Below are 17,414 nucleotides of genomic sequence, written 5' to 3' on the forward strand. Positions count from 1 at the left end.
AACGAATCTAATCAAATATCAAGATGACATCTAAGCTGCTCTACTCCCAAATATTATTCCAATTATCATTTTATTTGTCGGATTCTTTGTTTCCTTTACATGCCGTCAGTCATATTTTGTACAACTCTGCAGATTGGCCTCCTTTTTTTTGGAAATCTAAATATGATTACTCTAGGATAAAATATTTTAAATAATTTCATCTGTTCTTTGAGTTTTTGCGAATCTCAATTTTAAGTATTTTTAAAATATTTCGTAGTTATAATGGACAACCATAAAATTGTTTAAATTAACTTGTTAACTATTAACTCCAACATTAAAATATTATTAAATATAAATATGTTAGTGTGGTAGTATCTCACAATAAGTGAGGGAACAGAGTCAACAAATATATTAATCTCATATTAAATTAATTGATTCTAGGTCTAGTCGTATCCAACTCTGTCATATTTTTAACAGCCATCATGACGATTTGGTGCTCATGGGATACAGCAGGACGGAAATGGTTGAAACTCAAACGCTATCAACAGAGTCTTAGAGCTCAATCAGAGGACTCTAAAATACCATTTCGACGATCCGACGGTAGTAAAACAACACGGAACTGGAGACAAAGGTTCGTTTTATAGATAATATATATATAAAGTCGTGTTTCAAAATGTTGGCTTTTCTCTAATTATTATTAATTTTTTTACATAAAAATGGCGGCTCAAGCTGAAGCAAAAAGTGCCCGACAAATATGTTATAACATAATGTTTTCTTTACTAATATATGAATATAAAAATTACAGTGCTTATTATAAAATCGGGCCCTGTATTTGGTACTTGACTCCCTCAACACAAAATCAATCATGGGCGTCCGGACAGGGTGGGCTCGAGGAGCCCTACCCAAAAAAGGAATTTTTGGTATTCACTAGGAGATTTAATATTTTAAATTTAGTTTAATTTTTCAAAAAATTTAATTTTCTGTGAATAGCTATGGATTTTTGAAATTTTTCTCGAAAAAATTTAATTTTTGTTAGCAGCTGGGGATTTTTGAAATTTTTTGAGAACAGTTATGAATTTTTGTAATTTTTTTCCAAAAATTTTAATATTTGAAATTTTTTTCCATCAAAAATTACAATTTTGTGTGAACAGCATTGGATTAAAAAAAAAGAAAAGAAAGAATACCCATAAAATTAAATTTTTTGAGAATAGCTATAGATGTTTGAAACTTTTTTCAAAAAATTTCCAATGTTTACACAAAATTATAATATTTTGAAAAGAAGCTTGAATATTATTTCAAATTTAAATTTTTTGAAAATAGTTTCAAAAATCCATAGCTATTCTCACAAAAATAATTTTTATTGGAATTTTCTTTTTCAAAATCCAAATCTGTTTGCACAAAATTGTAATTTTTTTGGAAAAAAATTCAAATGTTATTTCAAATAGCTTTGAATTTTCGAAAAAAATCCAAATCATTTAATTTGTTTGGGAATTGTTATTGCTTTTTTAATCATTTTTCAAAAAATTTTAATATTTGAAAATGTTTTTTAATAAAATTAATATTTGATCCTTAATTTTTGATATTTTTTTTGGAAAAAATCTAATAACCAAGTACCCTCTTCCCCCCCAAAAAAAAAAAAAAAATACTAATTCTGCAGACGCCCCTTTTAATTGAATTAATTTAGTAAAATCTCAGTATTATATCTTACATGAAGAATAATACCTCACCACTACTTTTAATTAATAATCAATTATTAATCTTATGAGCAATGTATGTAAATAACTTTAAAATAGTGGAAGCAAATTGATGCTGACTTCACTTACTAATATCCATCATGCCGTCATTTAAGAAAGATTGTTCTCTAGGACGTATTTTGCGTCTGATTTGTACGCATTCTCAATATTTAGGACAGGATTGAAGAAAGCATCAACATTTTGGGATCCATACATGCCTAAAAATAACTTTGTCTGAAAAGAATTAAAAACTTTATTTTAAGATGTTTGGCTCGTCTACACAAAAGCAATCTAAAAGAGTTTTCTCAAAATTGAGTTGTAATTGTAACATGTTGACTTGTAATCTTCAGGGAAATACCATCAAATTTGATCTATCATTTATAATTATTAACCCTTTGAGTGTGTTACAAATTACTCTTACAGTAGCCAAAATTCATCGTCGCAGAAAAATTGATAGATTTTATTTGTGAGGCCACATACTGGCCAATATAAGTCTCTTAAATGAAATCAAGGTTATTTACTTTAAATAAAATTTTTAATTATTTTAACTCATCCCACAAGTTTGAATACAATTCCTAAAATTGACGTAAATTTGTCTATGAAATATTGGCCTGTATGTAAATATGAAGTGAAAAGTACATTGGGATTTTCTCCTTTCTTGATTTATTTTCGAGATTGTTTTTATATTGACACGCCCCATATATGTTAGCCTAACTACTGTAAAAATCCAAGAAAGAGTTGGAGTAAGAGGACTTTTCAAAAAAAACAACAAAAAAACCCACTTTTTACTCCAAAGTCTAAATCCAACATTACTATGGTTCCAAATGGAATCGTCATTAAGTGTCCTTTGAAGCCTTTTTGGGGATACACATTAGGTTGGAGCTTATTTTTTTAAATTGGAGAAATGTTGAGCTCTTAGGGTCGTAAATTTTTCCTTTTATGCTAAAGACATCGTATATAAATTTTGAACGTTTTAGAAAAATGTTTAGAGGTAACTCAACGGCTCTAAAGTTCAGCTACCACTAAATATTCTCCCAAACCGTTCAAAATTTATTTACGACATTATTAGCATAAAAGGAAAAGTTTACGACCCTCAGAGCTCAACATTTCTCAAATTTAAAAAATAAGTTCACCTTAATAAACATACATATTTTTTCATTTCCTAGACGAATTACATATTAACTTTCAGGCTCTATAAAGCTTAAGTGCCGTATATTCATCTATCATTAAAGAAAAAAAGTTTATGTTGTGCAAATAACATTTTTGTCTAAGCCTTTTTGTTTGAATAGAGCAAATGTGCTTTTTGAGGATTGTCAACACTTTAAATACTAAATATGTGTCCATTTACGTATAATTTAGATTCAAATCTTGTCTAAATGTCACCTGATTTAAGTGTGTCACCGTACTAAGCGGCTGTATCCAATGCTTACGCAATAATGTTATAAAATAAAAACTGTATTAAGTGTGTCTCTGCCGTTATGGTCAGTCCTTATTTATTTGGTCCAGTCCAGTCTTAGAACTGGTCTCATCAGTCCTAGGTACCGATCCTTCAGACTGTCTGTACTAGAACTAATTAAAAAAAACAAAAACTGAGTAATTTAATCAAGGACATAACTATATCAGTTTTAGAACTGATATGCATGACTAAAATGAACAAGACTCCAATCTTTTTACTAAATAAGGATCGACACAACACTACTGTTGAGTACAAAACAAAGAAGGTGTTACCATCTATCAACTTAGGTATATTTCCATTTTTCCAAGTTATTAAATAATATATGTATAAATTCATTAAATTAAAGTTAGACCCACTTTTCTATTTAAAAATTGAGCTTATTACTGCTCCGATGTAAATTTTATCGTTTATTGTATTCTTAACCCCACTATATTCAAATTTTGAATTGTTCCAAAAGACCAACCCTGGCTTAAGAGGTCAACTGCAGTAGGTGGTCCCATTTTCTGTTTTCCTTCTTTGATCGCTTAGTAGAGGTTTGACTCTATATGTATTATTAATGTGTGTTTTGTGTGCTGTTTGAATTTACATATTTTGAATCCTTGGGAATAGCATAGGATTCAAAAGGAAAAAAGTATATGATCTGGATAGTGAAAAACAATTGGACAGGTGTGTACGAGTATACTACCCATAATATTCAACACTTAGTGGCTCAAGGGAAAGAGCGGATAGTCGAAAAATCAACAATAACAACATAAATAAATAAGTTTCTCATCATCAACCTATTATACCGCCATATTGGTCCGTGACTTCCAATTGTTATTTTCTAATAAATATATTTTGTTTTATTACGATGTGTTAAGAATTCACATAAAAAGTTCATATTAAAAAATACATTTAAAGTGTAAAAAAAATAATAATTTATTCTTAAAATACTAAATACATTAGTGGACTCTTTAAAATAATAATTTAACAAAATAAATTTAAACAATTAATCATGATTGAGATCAATAATCAAATTGGTTGGAGTTGAATATATGTATTTGATGGCATTGATCATTTGTATGTTTCTCTTTTGAAAAGCTAAATATTTTCATGGATGATAAGCTTGGATTATTTTTATCTTTAGCTGATCGATTTTTACAATACACAGACATGCCCATTATAAAAAGTGTATTGCAATTGTTGCTTGACTATACTAAATAATTAAATAAAGTGGCATATTTAATAAATAGAACACCTCAAATACCTTTCAAATAGGAAGATACGGTAGTTGACCATTTTAAGACAATCAGAAACGAAAAGGAAGACACTTCCGCTCCACTGAGTGTCCATTCTATCCCTTGAGTGTTTTATCCAATTTTATAATAGTTTTTTTATATATATATATATATGCAAACGTTATTTAGTTGTTAAGGCACATTTTAGCTTGAGTATATATCGGGTGCAGATTTTCAATCCTTACAAAAAGTGAGCCTTCTTTCTTGATGTGTGCAGTTATATTTATTTCAAAAAAGTTCTTTTTCCATCATGAATCAGCTGCATTTTTTATTACTTGTACTTTTCTCTCCTGTCTAAGATGAGCATGAAAAGAGACAACATAATTAAGATATAGCCACTCCTTTGTGCGGGAATGAGTGTGGCAGAGGGAGCTTGCTAAGAGGGCCAACCCACTGAAAATGGTGTCCGGAGTAGGATTTAGGAGGACAACAGCATGGAAAAGCGTCCAAAAAGTGGCAGGGAGAAAATTATTGATCCAAAATTGACCAAGAACCTTTTGAAGGCCGACCCAACCAAGTTAATGAGAGCTCATACAACAGACATAGGTTTGGATGAAAAAACAGTAAGGAATATGGTGAATAATCTTGGAGGGAAGTCCAAATGGAAATGTGGTGCAGGACTGGGATATTGCACACACGGCACAAGTGATCCAAAATTTTCTTAAGAATGGGATTCTCTTCCATAGAGATGTGGCCGCCATACAGTCTAGACTTGAGCACGTTGCACTTTGCCTTCTGGCCGCACATTAAGTCCAAACCCTAAAAAAATCCTTACCCAATATATACGCATTGAGGGTCTTTGACGATCACCCTGGAGGTAAACTTCATTAATATTCCTTCAAGGGGAGCCCAACGACCATCATACAGGCTGAGATAGGTTACATTGAGTAAATAAATTATTTCACTTTATGAATATAAAATTTAAAAAAAAGTTGCATTAAATTAGGATATGTTGTCTCAGAAATACATTTGTTTGAAGTTATTGCATTCATATGTAAAGATTGAAAATCTGCACCCAGTAGACTAATAGTTAGTTGAAGTACAAATTTGTCACAATGCACAAGGCATAATGTCTCTATGTCTGAGAAATAAACAATAGCAATAAATCACAATTTGCATCGTTTAGAATTTGTGTCATTTCATACTTTGTTATTAATTCGTAAATTGATAAAAAAGTCCATTCAATGTATATAATAAGTATTATTTATCTAAATAATAATCAACAGTTGGCAACAAAAAAAGTACAGAATACATGTGTTATTTCAAATTTATCCTTATCCCTTTTGATAGTTGAGGTTCACAGTGGAAACCATTGCTCGACGTGAGTTTAGTTAAAACAATCGTGTAATGAATTTTTTAAGGTATTTTTTTGAGTTGACTTATTTATTTTATGTCCTTATAATAGTAATAAATTAATAAAGTTATATTTTCTTCCTTATTCGGTTGTTTCAAATCAATTCCCTCTTTCATTTCCTAACAATTCTTCTACTTGTAAAATATAAAAATAACTGTTCAAAAAAAGAAAGGGGCATAAAGCATAATTAATTAATCTATCAAATATGTATCTATTATTGACTGGTATGCTGTATACGTGCCTATGATGCTGAACGCTTTAGTCACCCAAAATCGGCATTAATTTTGAAAAAGATAAAAAATGTTTACAAGATAGTTATAAAAACTGTAAAATGAACTTGCATGAGATAGTTGACACCAAAAAAATATCAGAATGTAATACTTTTACAATTTGGCCTTGAGCAAGTTGATTTTGAAGTGGTTGCTCACACAGGGCCATAAACAACAAGGTATCAGCGATTAATAGGACCGTATGGGGTTGTTTATGTGAAAAAAAGATTATTTAGTTCGTCGTTTTATGACAATGGATGAAATATGGATCTACCACTACACGCCTCAATCTATAAGATTGCCAGTTGAGTGGTAAACAGCCAATGAAAGTTAATACAAAATTTTCTTCACTAAAAATACTGCAATCTTTAAACTACCTGTCAAAATGAAATGCAATATGGGCACATCCAACTTAAAGGTTAGTACAAATCGGAAATTGGGTCTACTAACATTGTTATTATATATGCCTCAGACCTGGGAATTATTGAGTGATGTGTTATAAGATCTTCTAAAAGACATGATATGCAACCCGTCATCCGTCAACACAAAAAAAAGATATATTGATTTTTCTCCAAATTTATTTTGTGTTCTTCAACAAAGTATAGTCAATTTCTATCAATAAATTATTCTTCTCATCCTATGCGGGTGTTGCAAATTGGACTTAAAGTAGCCAAAATTCAAATTTACAATTATAAAGTAATCAATTCATAACTTTCACATAAAAACCATATTGTATCGTAAATAAAATGAAAATAAAGGTTTTAATCTATACTATTGTATCTCTACTCATCCCAGAAATGTGAATACAAAGAGTAGAATTAAGATAAATAACTTTATCAAATGTGAAAATTAAGTTGGTTTGTTAACAATTTTATCATGTATTTGTTAGACTCATCAAATATTGTCCTGTATATTTGAGTTAATTTTTTCATAAATATATGTGAGTTACTTTCGCCTTAAACTATTTTGTTGCAAGACATTTCGCCTTAAACCCATTTTGCGTCAAGAATATTTAGCCTAAATATGTTAATAAATTAGATTTATACGTTTTATTGTTTATTAATAGTTGAAATTGATGTTTTTTTTAATTTAAAAAAAATTAAAACATGTAATTAATATTAATATAGAAACATTAAATGGCTGTTTTATGTAGGGATAATGGGAAAAAACTATCAACTGATTTTAGACCTTTTTTATGTTTCTTTTTGGAGGAAAGATTGTTTGATTTTGGCATAATTTCATCATTGCTCTAACAGAAAACAACCCTTTAATGCTTTTTATTGTAATGAACATGATATATTTTGAAATAAAATTCAAAGGGAACATCACTTTCAACCAAAAATAAATAATAACGATACATAAAAGGCTACTGAGGACAATGTTTTGCCAAAGTACCGGACACATAAAAACAACATTTTAGTGTAGTCTGTCCACTTTATTTATTCCAACCAAGGGGCAATATTTTAGAGATTTGAAATTTTACATGGAGAGTTATAATAGCCAAAAGATTGCTATCACTATAAGAGTATTTCTAATTTGCATGAATAATGAGAAAAAAACAAGTTTTTTTTAAATTTTGTAACCTGCCAAAAGGACAATGAAATAATTAAGAGAGATAAAAGAAAATAAACAAAAATATAATCATTATTCCTAGCTGTAGATGTGAAAATAACTCTTCCTTAAGTATTCTTAATATTTTCAATTGTCATTAATTTTTTATAAACTCTCATTGAAATCACATCTGTCGAATAAATTTAAATGAGCTAACAAAATGTCTAACTTTTATGCTTTGCAATAGAAATGTTATAAAAGACATGTTGTAAGGATACACGCTTTTTTCCTTGTTTTTGAGTGATGTGTTCAATTGGGGTACAAAATGTTAACAGTTTTTTTATTCAAAAAATCATTAGTTATTGTTTAAGGCTCCTAAAATCATAAGAAATCCCATTCCTATATCATGCTCAACAAGTTTTCTGTCAAAACTTGATGTCTTACAGGTTGAGCTTAAAACTAACATAACTTATCATTTAAAGATCCTCTAACATAGGGGGAGATATACAGAAGACAGTTGCAACAGTTTTTATTTTTAGCTCAATTACGAGGGTGATCTGAAAAGTTTCCAAACTAACATATATTTTTACTTTTTATTTTCAACAAAATCTCCTTGTTAGTCAACACACTTCTCCCAGTGATGCTCTCATGTCTGTAACCTGTCCAAACAGTACTTAGCGTTTTTCTAAGACAAATATTTGTTCAGAATACACTTTTTGTTTTTTCCTCAATTACTCTGAGTTGGATTGACTTAGACATGTCAAATTTTAACACAACAACACAAATATGTCTGCTATTGTTTGAATCTATTTAAAAGAAGTTACACTTGCAAAATCTGTAAGTAACTGTCACGGATGCTAGATGGATGGGACTAGCTTATATTTACGTGTCCTGCTATCTTCACATTGAGGTAAGAAACTTTTCAGACCACCACCGTACAAAGTGCTAGTTAAAATTAGACTCTCAAAATTTTGATACAAGATGTCTACAGTCTATATATGCCTATAAGTGTTGAGTTTTTCTTTGAAAGTCTGAGACCGTTATGATTTTTAGTGGACCAAATTAATTCGGTCCTTTAAAGAAGTTCGCTCTAGACGGGTCTCAAAGAAAAATTCGGTCTTACCAAAAAATCAGGATCGGTCTTATTTAAAATTCAGTCTTGGCTAATTCTCTTTATGAATTGTACAGGACGTCATGTGGGTTTAAAAATTGTGAAATTCGTTAAAATGGCATCATATGAAGTTGAATGAGTTACATAAATCATATTTGTTTAACTCATAAATCAGACTAGGGGGAAATCGTTTTTGAAAACTATCAAAATTCGGTTTATTTACTGTCTAAAATCGTGGCTTGAAACGAAATATCGGTCCAGAAAAAAACTCTTAAGACCAAACCGGGGGAAAAATCAAAATTGGACAGAGTCTTTATACTATCTATTGCTTAAATCTATTTAAATGTTATATTACTCAATAGCATTCCCACAAATTGTATTGGAATGCTATTCTTCATAATAGTCAAAAAATATCGATTTTGAGTCATAAATCAAGAAAGTTAGAGTAAAGAATAACATTTTCTTTCGAAATTCTATCATTAGTTATTGTTTAAGACTTATTTCACCATACAAAATGTATTTTTATAGGTAATAGCAGTACTTTAAGTATTTATTTTCATATCTTCGGCTTAAATAAATTTCCTTTATAATTTATCCAATGGGCATTAGGGAGTATTGGATCGTTCCTAGGCCTGATTTGCTAATCAGTCTTTTTTCTCCATTTTCAGTCTTTTTTTATCGGTTCGATCTTTTTTTTTCATTCAACAGTTTAAGGACCAATACATCAGTCTTTTTGTCCTAGAGTCCTACTATATTTTTATTTTCTTCACTCCTAGATAGAATGAAAGAATATAAGAACTAATCGAATCATGAATGATAGCTAAAACTTATAATAATACGTTTTAGTCCCATTCCTCTTACTTTAAAATACAGTCCTAGCTATCTTTTTGTTTTCTTCACAGAGTTTGACCAAAAAAAAAAAAAAAAAAAAGTGATCACTTATAACGTAAGTGTCTTTAGCACCAATAACAAAAAAAGATATCCCTGTATACACGCTCGATACTACATGCAAAACCCCTACGATATTTCATTAATACGACTACATGGTTATTTCTTAGATAAAAAATATGAATATGATATATATCAGGGAACATTATATACACGATAGATGCTACATGCTAAAAGACTGCGAGATCTACATTGAACACCACATTGTTATGCCTTTGATCAAAAATCCCTTCATTTTGATTATACAGGGTGGGGGGCGGTTTGAAGAGTTTCCAACCTAACAGTCTTATTTTTCAACATAGTTTCCCTTCTCCCAGCAATGACCCCATCTCTGTAATCCGTCCAAATAGTACATGACCTTTTTTTCAGCAAAATAATTGTTCAAGATACATTTTTATTTTTGACTCATTACTCCGAGTTGGATTGACTTAGACGAGTCAAATTTTAACACAACAAGTCTTATTATGTCTGCTATTGTTTTTCCTTAAATTTTAAATTGTAACATTTAAATAAATTCAAATATTAAATGAAAGCTCGATACTCGATTTTGTTCATTTTCATAAAAAATACTCATATTAACTCACTCATACAACTGTTATATAACAGCTGAAAGTTCAAAATGGCTGAAACTTTTGTGGGACTGTCAACAGATACTAAATAAACGTGGCTAGCTTTTATTGACAAGTGCTGCTATATTGACGTTGAGGTCGGAAACTTTATATTTTAAGAATGTAATGTTTAAGCTTTATTATTATCTATGAACAATTTACAATTTATGAACATTCATTTAATTCAAATAGTAAGAGCTATTATTGAATGAATAATACAATCTACCTACATAAAAAAGATAGACGATAATTTATCTGATCTATATTTGATAATATTGATAAAACACTATGATTTTAATAGATAATTACTTAACAAAGTGAGTACCTAATCAGGGGGTGGATTTTATTTTTTTTGAAAAAAGAATCCATACATTGAAATTTTCTTGAAAAAAAGATTAAAATATTAAAACTTTTTGGAAATTTTTTGAAGAGTTAAACTTTTTCGAAAAAAATTACAAAAATCAATATCTTTTTACAAAATACTATTACTTTATTTTTATTTTCAATAGTCCATAGCTGCTCACATAAAATTTAATTTTTTGTAAAAAAAATTTCAAATATTTCATTTTCTTAGAAAAAAAAATCAAAAATCTACAACTGCTCCCAAAATATTAAATTATATATATATAATTTTTTTTTAATTTCAAATATTAAATTTTTTCGAAAAAAATTCAAAAATCTACATTTATTCACAAAATATTAATTAAAAAAAAAAGAATCAAAAATCCACCGCTGTTAACAAAATATTAATTAAAAAATATATATATCAAAAATCTATTACTGTTCACAAAATATTCAATTTTGTGATAAAAAAATTTAATTATAAAACTTTGGTATTTGTGAGGTTATGCAGTAGGTACAATTGAGTTAAAAAACAATACACATGTTAAGTTTACCTGCCTGCTAATAATTCACAACACTATAACAAGGGATGTGAAAATCATTGAAATCTTCCTGAGCATGGAATTAATTATTTTTTTCAATATTTACTTACTACCAGACAATATTTACAATCATACAAAATCACATGGATAAAAGAGTTAAGACTTTCATCTATGCATTATTATAAATAAAAATATCATATGGGAGACAATAGTCCCTTTTATTCCAAGCTAATATTTACATATATTTTGCTTTTAAAAATATACATAATATACTTGAGTGACATAATTCAAATATTATCTCATTTTCCCAGCACGTTCTTCAAAAATTACTAATTTGCTTTTGATTTATTTATGAGGTGTGTTTGTACATACATGTTGTTGCTTATACAATTTGCAATTTATTTGCCTTCCATAATACCTTGATTTAATAATAACATCTACCATTTTAATTAAGTAACAACTACACGTATATATATGGATCCTATCATTTTGTTTTGATCTACAACGCGTCCCAGCGAAAAGTGATGAAATTTTAGAAAGGTTTCATAGCTGACTTAGTAAATATTTTACAGGTTTTTATTTTCGAATATTAACTGGTAGAACAAATTTCTTCAAAAGATGAATGAAATCTGAGATGGAGGCTAAAAAAATCTTTTTGCTGGAAGGAGTTATAACGAGGTTTCCTTCATTGTTCCCTACCCCAAGGGTCTCATTACTAAGATTAAAAAGTTGACAACAAGAGCCTTCAGAGAAAGCCTGGAAACCAAAAGCCAAAAAATAAATAAAATCAAAAGATGTTTGAAGACAACTTGGCGAATTTCTGTCCCAGAGTCAATGTGGCCTCCTTCCTCACCGGATTGCAACCCTTGTTACTATGGGATCTAGGGTGCCCTTAAGAGGAAGGCTTGTTCCATCTCCCATGTGAATGTGGATACCCAAACTATGTGTCGTCTGCAGGGGAGGGCTGGAGGGGCTGTAGCCCCCCGCCAATTAAATCATTTTTAATTCTTACTTGAATATGTCATTTTTGAAATTTATTTCAATTTTTTTGTTTGAAACGAAAAATATTTGGTATGTTGTCAATTGAATCGTCAATCTTGAGACTAGTGGTCATATTTGTCCTTACATATCAGGAAATCATTTAAAAAACCACACTGTATTTATATGAATTATTTACTCATTACCCAAAAGGTATTTTTTCCTTAATACGTTTAAAAAGCAATTCACCCTATGCGGACGCCATTACTTTTCTTTTTAAAGAAGGTAGAAAATGACAAAGGATAATAAAAAAAGAAGCACTAAAAAAATGAGAAAGAGAGAAAAAAAATGTGTGCTTCAATTAATATTTTAAGTTATTCAAGCAAGTACTTTCATGCTTCGTTAGTTATTTTTTATTTATCAAATAAATCTTGATAACTATGGATATAACATTAGAGATTATCAAATGTTCCTGCATGATAAATATCCAGGGAGGAAACTACCTCCTTTCCGAGGGATATGTTGACATATTTCAGGTTTGTTTCCCCAGGGCCGATTCATAGGGGATGAATGATGTCATTTCTACCGGCTTCGCACTTGGTTATATACATAATATTAGGGCCCCGAAAACAGTGAATTTCTTTGGAATTAATAATACTTTTCTAAAAACTATAGATTCACTTGAGATAACAATTAAAATAAAATAAAAAGTCGCCCACATTTAAAAAAAAACCTGCAAAATTATTTGCTTAAAAAAATTACAATTGAATTTTAGGAAATGAAAGGGCCCTGTACATTTATCTTTTGCCATGTACCCCACTTGTAGTAAAAATAGCCCTGCCTCACCATACCCAAGATACCTAGAGTTTAAGTATGTCAGAGTATTGGTATGCATGACTAGCTTTTTTATTTACTCTCAACTTCAACTTTAAAAAGGGAAAGGAATGATTTGAAAAAAAAAAACCAACATATGATATATTCTGTATTTTTCGTGTTGCCAGTTGTTAATTATTATTCAGAGCAAGGTTCTTCATTATTATATACTTTGAATTGATCATTTTATCACAAAATGGAAGTATCGATGACTGAGTATAAAATATCACAAATTATAAACGAAACCCATTAGTTTATATAATTAATATAAAATTCCTAGTTTATACCTTTTTGAGTTAATAATACGCAGAAATCATACAAAGTTCAACTTATAAAAATTAATTAAAACTGCTAAAACAAAAATACATAGGATCTTTGTTTATTTCAAAAAGTGAGCCTTGAGGGCTACGGTAGGATTCTATACTGGTTACGTCATAGGCCTCCAACCTCATAACTTTATTATAGAAACAGAGAAACTGTTTTCATCAACATTTAGTTTGAAAAGCACGCTCAGTTTTTTGCCAAATATAAGAGAAGGAATATATACTAGCCTGCCATCGGGAATTCAATGCAGTGATGAATATAAGCTAAATGTATCTTCCTTTCGTTAAATCTGCGTCGCGTGCTAGAAAAAAGGATGATTGATATACCTAGTCTCCAAGTATCTTGTCCTCATTTGCCTTCCATAATTTTTCATATCCTATTAATCATAACTTAAGATTAATATATTTAACATCATTTACATATTCCAAACACCTGATAAAAACAGAGAATTGATTTTTAAAATATTTTCCCACATTGCATTGGCGCCTTCCCTATTGTGGTGGCCATAAACGCCGCATAAACTGCTTACCAACATGTTGCACCAATTTATCTTATACTTAAGATTTTATTTCAAGTTTCATCTTGTTAAATACAGGCTTTTTGACTTCTTTTACATCATATTGTAATGTTTATTAACTATTATGTAACTTGCCAATTGATCTCAAATTAATGTGATCTTTCATGACAAGAGGGGATTTGAAATATATGTCTAATTTGGTTAAGTGAAATGTCACAGATAATTAGAAAATTATAGTAATTTATTTTATGGGTTAGCTAGAAAGCTACTAAGGCATGTAAATTGTTATTGGTTAATAAATAGGGAAAATAATAAAAATATAAATACGAAAATAGTTTACCCATTATATTTGATTTAGATACTTTCTTCAACAAAATAACTTTTAGCAAATAATAATTACACATAACTTAATAGATTAATCTTTTATAAATTGTTATCATGCCATTAAAACAAAGATTGTATTTAAAAAGACCTTTTAAATTATATAATTGCAGGACAAAAATTAGTAGGTACTTTAGGCATTCGGACTACATTGATAGTGAGGCTAATTTGCTCATTGTTTGCACTTATAGTAATGCCATTTGTATTTACATGGTGTGGGAATATAAATTCACTTTTTTATCACGCATGGGAATTAGGCTGTAGAAGTATTAACGGAGTGGCCGTGGTTTAATTCTAGAAGGGAGATTCCAATGCTGGAAATCCAGTCAGTTGTTATTATTGCTTTTTCAATACATTAGCATAATTTGATATTTGCAAAATTCTTTCTCTGATAATGATGATGAAGACCTAAAATAGATTTTATTAGATCTAGTGTTGTATAATAATTTTAAATTACTGTGATTTGTTCAAATAGGTAATTAAAACAGGATTTATTTTAAATGTCTTTGCAAAACAACCAATAACAAATTATCCTCAGTTATGAAATAAAATATGTTGCAAATTAAATGATGCATATTTTTGTAGAAAATAACCTTTTTGTAAAAAAGTTATTTAAAGGGTTAAGAGGGAAAAAAACGAACAAAATCTCCATGTATTGAAATGTCAGAGTTCGATTTATTCAGTGTATGGGAGTGTCACCTATCTGTTATGATTTTCAAACCTGTGTAAAACAAAACTTAAGAATGTGTACTTTCTTCGTGAAGCAAAACTAAAACCTTTCTAATTTAAGAAGCTTGTTATTACCTTTTGGAAAAAGGAAGTTATATTGCTCCTTCTTGTATACATATATATAAATATAAACAAATATATATCTAAATTATTATCAATAAACACTGATATAAATTTTAATGAAGTATAAAAGTCTGTCTGCTTAAAACAGATAACTTTTTCCCATAAACGTTTGGAAATATTGCTGGAGAATTAAAGAAAGATTATGAATGCTGTAATAATAATTAATAATGTATTAAAAAATTTCATTAACATGTTTTAAATATAATTTAACCATGTAGAAAACTTATAAAATGGAAAAAATAATATCTGGCTGCACTTGGAAGATAATTGAAAAGGAAGACAATTTTTCTTGTAAACTACATTAATTTTCAAAAGGCTGTTGGGTGACTTCTAAAAAATTTATTCTAGCAGAATGCATATTTTAAGCTTATTTATTTCAAGCATTGGCGATAGTAAAAGCCTATAATTGTCGACGTACATGGTAACAAGGTGAAATATAAAAATATTATTCTGAGTAAAAGTAATACTTACATATATGGAAAGAATATTAAGATTACAAAAAAGTGTAAATAAAGCAATTATAAAACGAAATTTTTTCAAATATATGTTGTGTACAAATTTGTTACAAATAAAAATTAATATGATTAATTTTAAATAAAGGATTTACATTACTATGGAGAAGTATCATGCAATCATTAAATATTCCATAGATGATAGATTATAAATGATGTAATCTTTGGCTATTAATACGAATTACTATAATATAAGTACATATATGCAACACATTATAAACTTCAAATGCCCACAGTTATATTACTCATAAATGCATAATAACCATGTATTTTAATAGATCAAAATGAAATGATCATGGAAATGTATAGTTGGTCATTAGAACCACCAATTTCGTGATAAAAATTTATGTGATCTCAATATTTCATAATGGACCATTCTAATAGACAGCCATTAAAGAAATCAATTTCCATCCAAAAGTCGTCTTCATTCATAGGAAGTGATTGACTAGTAGTCATTCAAATTTAAAAAAATATTCTGGTTTATAAAAGACATAAGAAATTTAAAAAGAGGTCAATTACATAGCCTTGGCCTTTAAATATATGCTTTGATACAACACATGAACAAAATATGAAAATGAAAGATCGTGACAACAATAGTTATCAAAAGACTTGCGTTTGAATGTCTACCTACTTTGGATGTAAAAGAACTCATTATGTACAAACATAGGTAATAGGTAGATCAATATATATAATTGATTTCAAGATGTGATTGATTCTTTCAAGTTTCAGCAGAGCATCTAATTGTTCACTTGAAACTCATTAATCAAGAGTCTGCCACTCCATTGAACAAAAATAGAAAAGAAGAAGCATGGATAACTGTTAATGATAGAAGGATCATTGCAGTCTATGCATGTGGAGATACAACTCCTTTCATTTCAAATTGAATTGATTCTCTTCATTATTGTTAGTAGATATATAATCCGAATGAATACATAGCTTATTAGTGTTGGGCTCGGTCTCAAAATCATAGACCGGTCTGAGAGTGTTATTATTTTTGGTAGATCGAACTAATTAGGTCCTTGAAAGAAGTTCGGTTTGGACCGGTCTCAAATAAAAGAATTAGTCTAAATCGGCACTAAACATAAAATAGATCTAGATTGGTCTCATATAAAATTCAGTCTAGACCAGGGATTAGCAGCATGAAACTATTCATCCTGATGCTACTGCTCTTGGATGGGGCTCAGTAAATAGTATCATTTCAGTCAAGTGTATTTATTATTTTTACTTTTATATTCAGGTCAAGGCTCTGATCATGTCTCAAAACGCCCTAAGGATCACTGGGATGACAGCTAACAGATTTTTTTTTTTGATACATTTATAATTAGAATTTAAGTAAAACTTTTTAATTCATTTGAAAGAGATCATAAACTTGATTTTTTTAAGTTGTTTTTTAAGAGTAAATCGTAAATTTAAAATAAAAAGAATAATTGACACAATATGTACAGTGTTAGCTTAATTTTAGATGTTGTAAAAAGTATTTGCGACTCTCAGTGTTTTCTTTTCCGTGCTAAACGTGTCAAATGTATCTTTGAGTGTAAAAGTTTGCGAACCCTGGTCTAGATGAAGTCTTGATGACATCAGTTGAGTTTCAAAATTGTGGACTTTGACCAATAATAACGTCATATGAAGTTAAATGTGTTTGATAAATCATACTTGTATAACACATAAATGAGACGGGATGGGAAGAAAATCGGTAAGTAAATTGAGGGCGAAAAAATTTGTTCAGGGTTTGAAAACGATTAAATTGTGGTCTAGTGTCTGAGTATAGACCAAAATATTGGTCCAAATCGGTCTTGAAAAAAAAAAC

General features: G+C 29.2%; 1 protein-coding gene across 3 annotated transcripts in view; it reads left to right on the forward strand.

Annotated features, from left to right (window-relative positions):
* inaE (inactivation no afterpotential E) overlaps positions 1-17,414 on the forward strand; it is a 68,233-nt gene that overhangs the window by 40,656 nt on the left and 10,163 nt on the right. For all 3 annotated transcript variants that reach the window (XM_040708278.2, XM_040708275.2, XM_040708277.2), the window contains one exon: positions 421-610. In XM_040708278.2, coding sequence (XP_040564212.1) covers positions 421-610 — 190 coding nt within the window. The remainder of the gene's footprint in view (positions 1-420; positions 611-17,414) is intronic.

The sequence above is a fragment of the Lepeophtheirus salmonis genome, chromosome 3 (genome assembly GCF_016086655.4).
Source record: "Lepeophtheirus salmonis chromosome 3, UVic_Lsal_1.4, whole genome shotgun sequence".
NCBI lineage: Eukaryota > Metazoa > Arthropoda > Copepoda > Siphonostomatoida > Caligidae > Lepeophtheirus > Lepeophtheirus salmonis.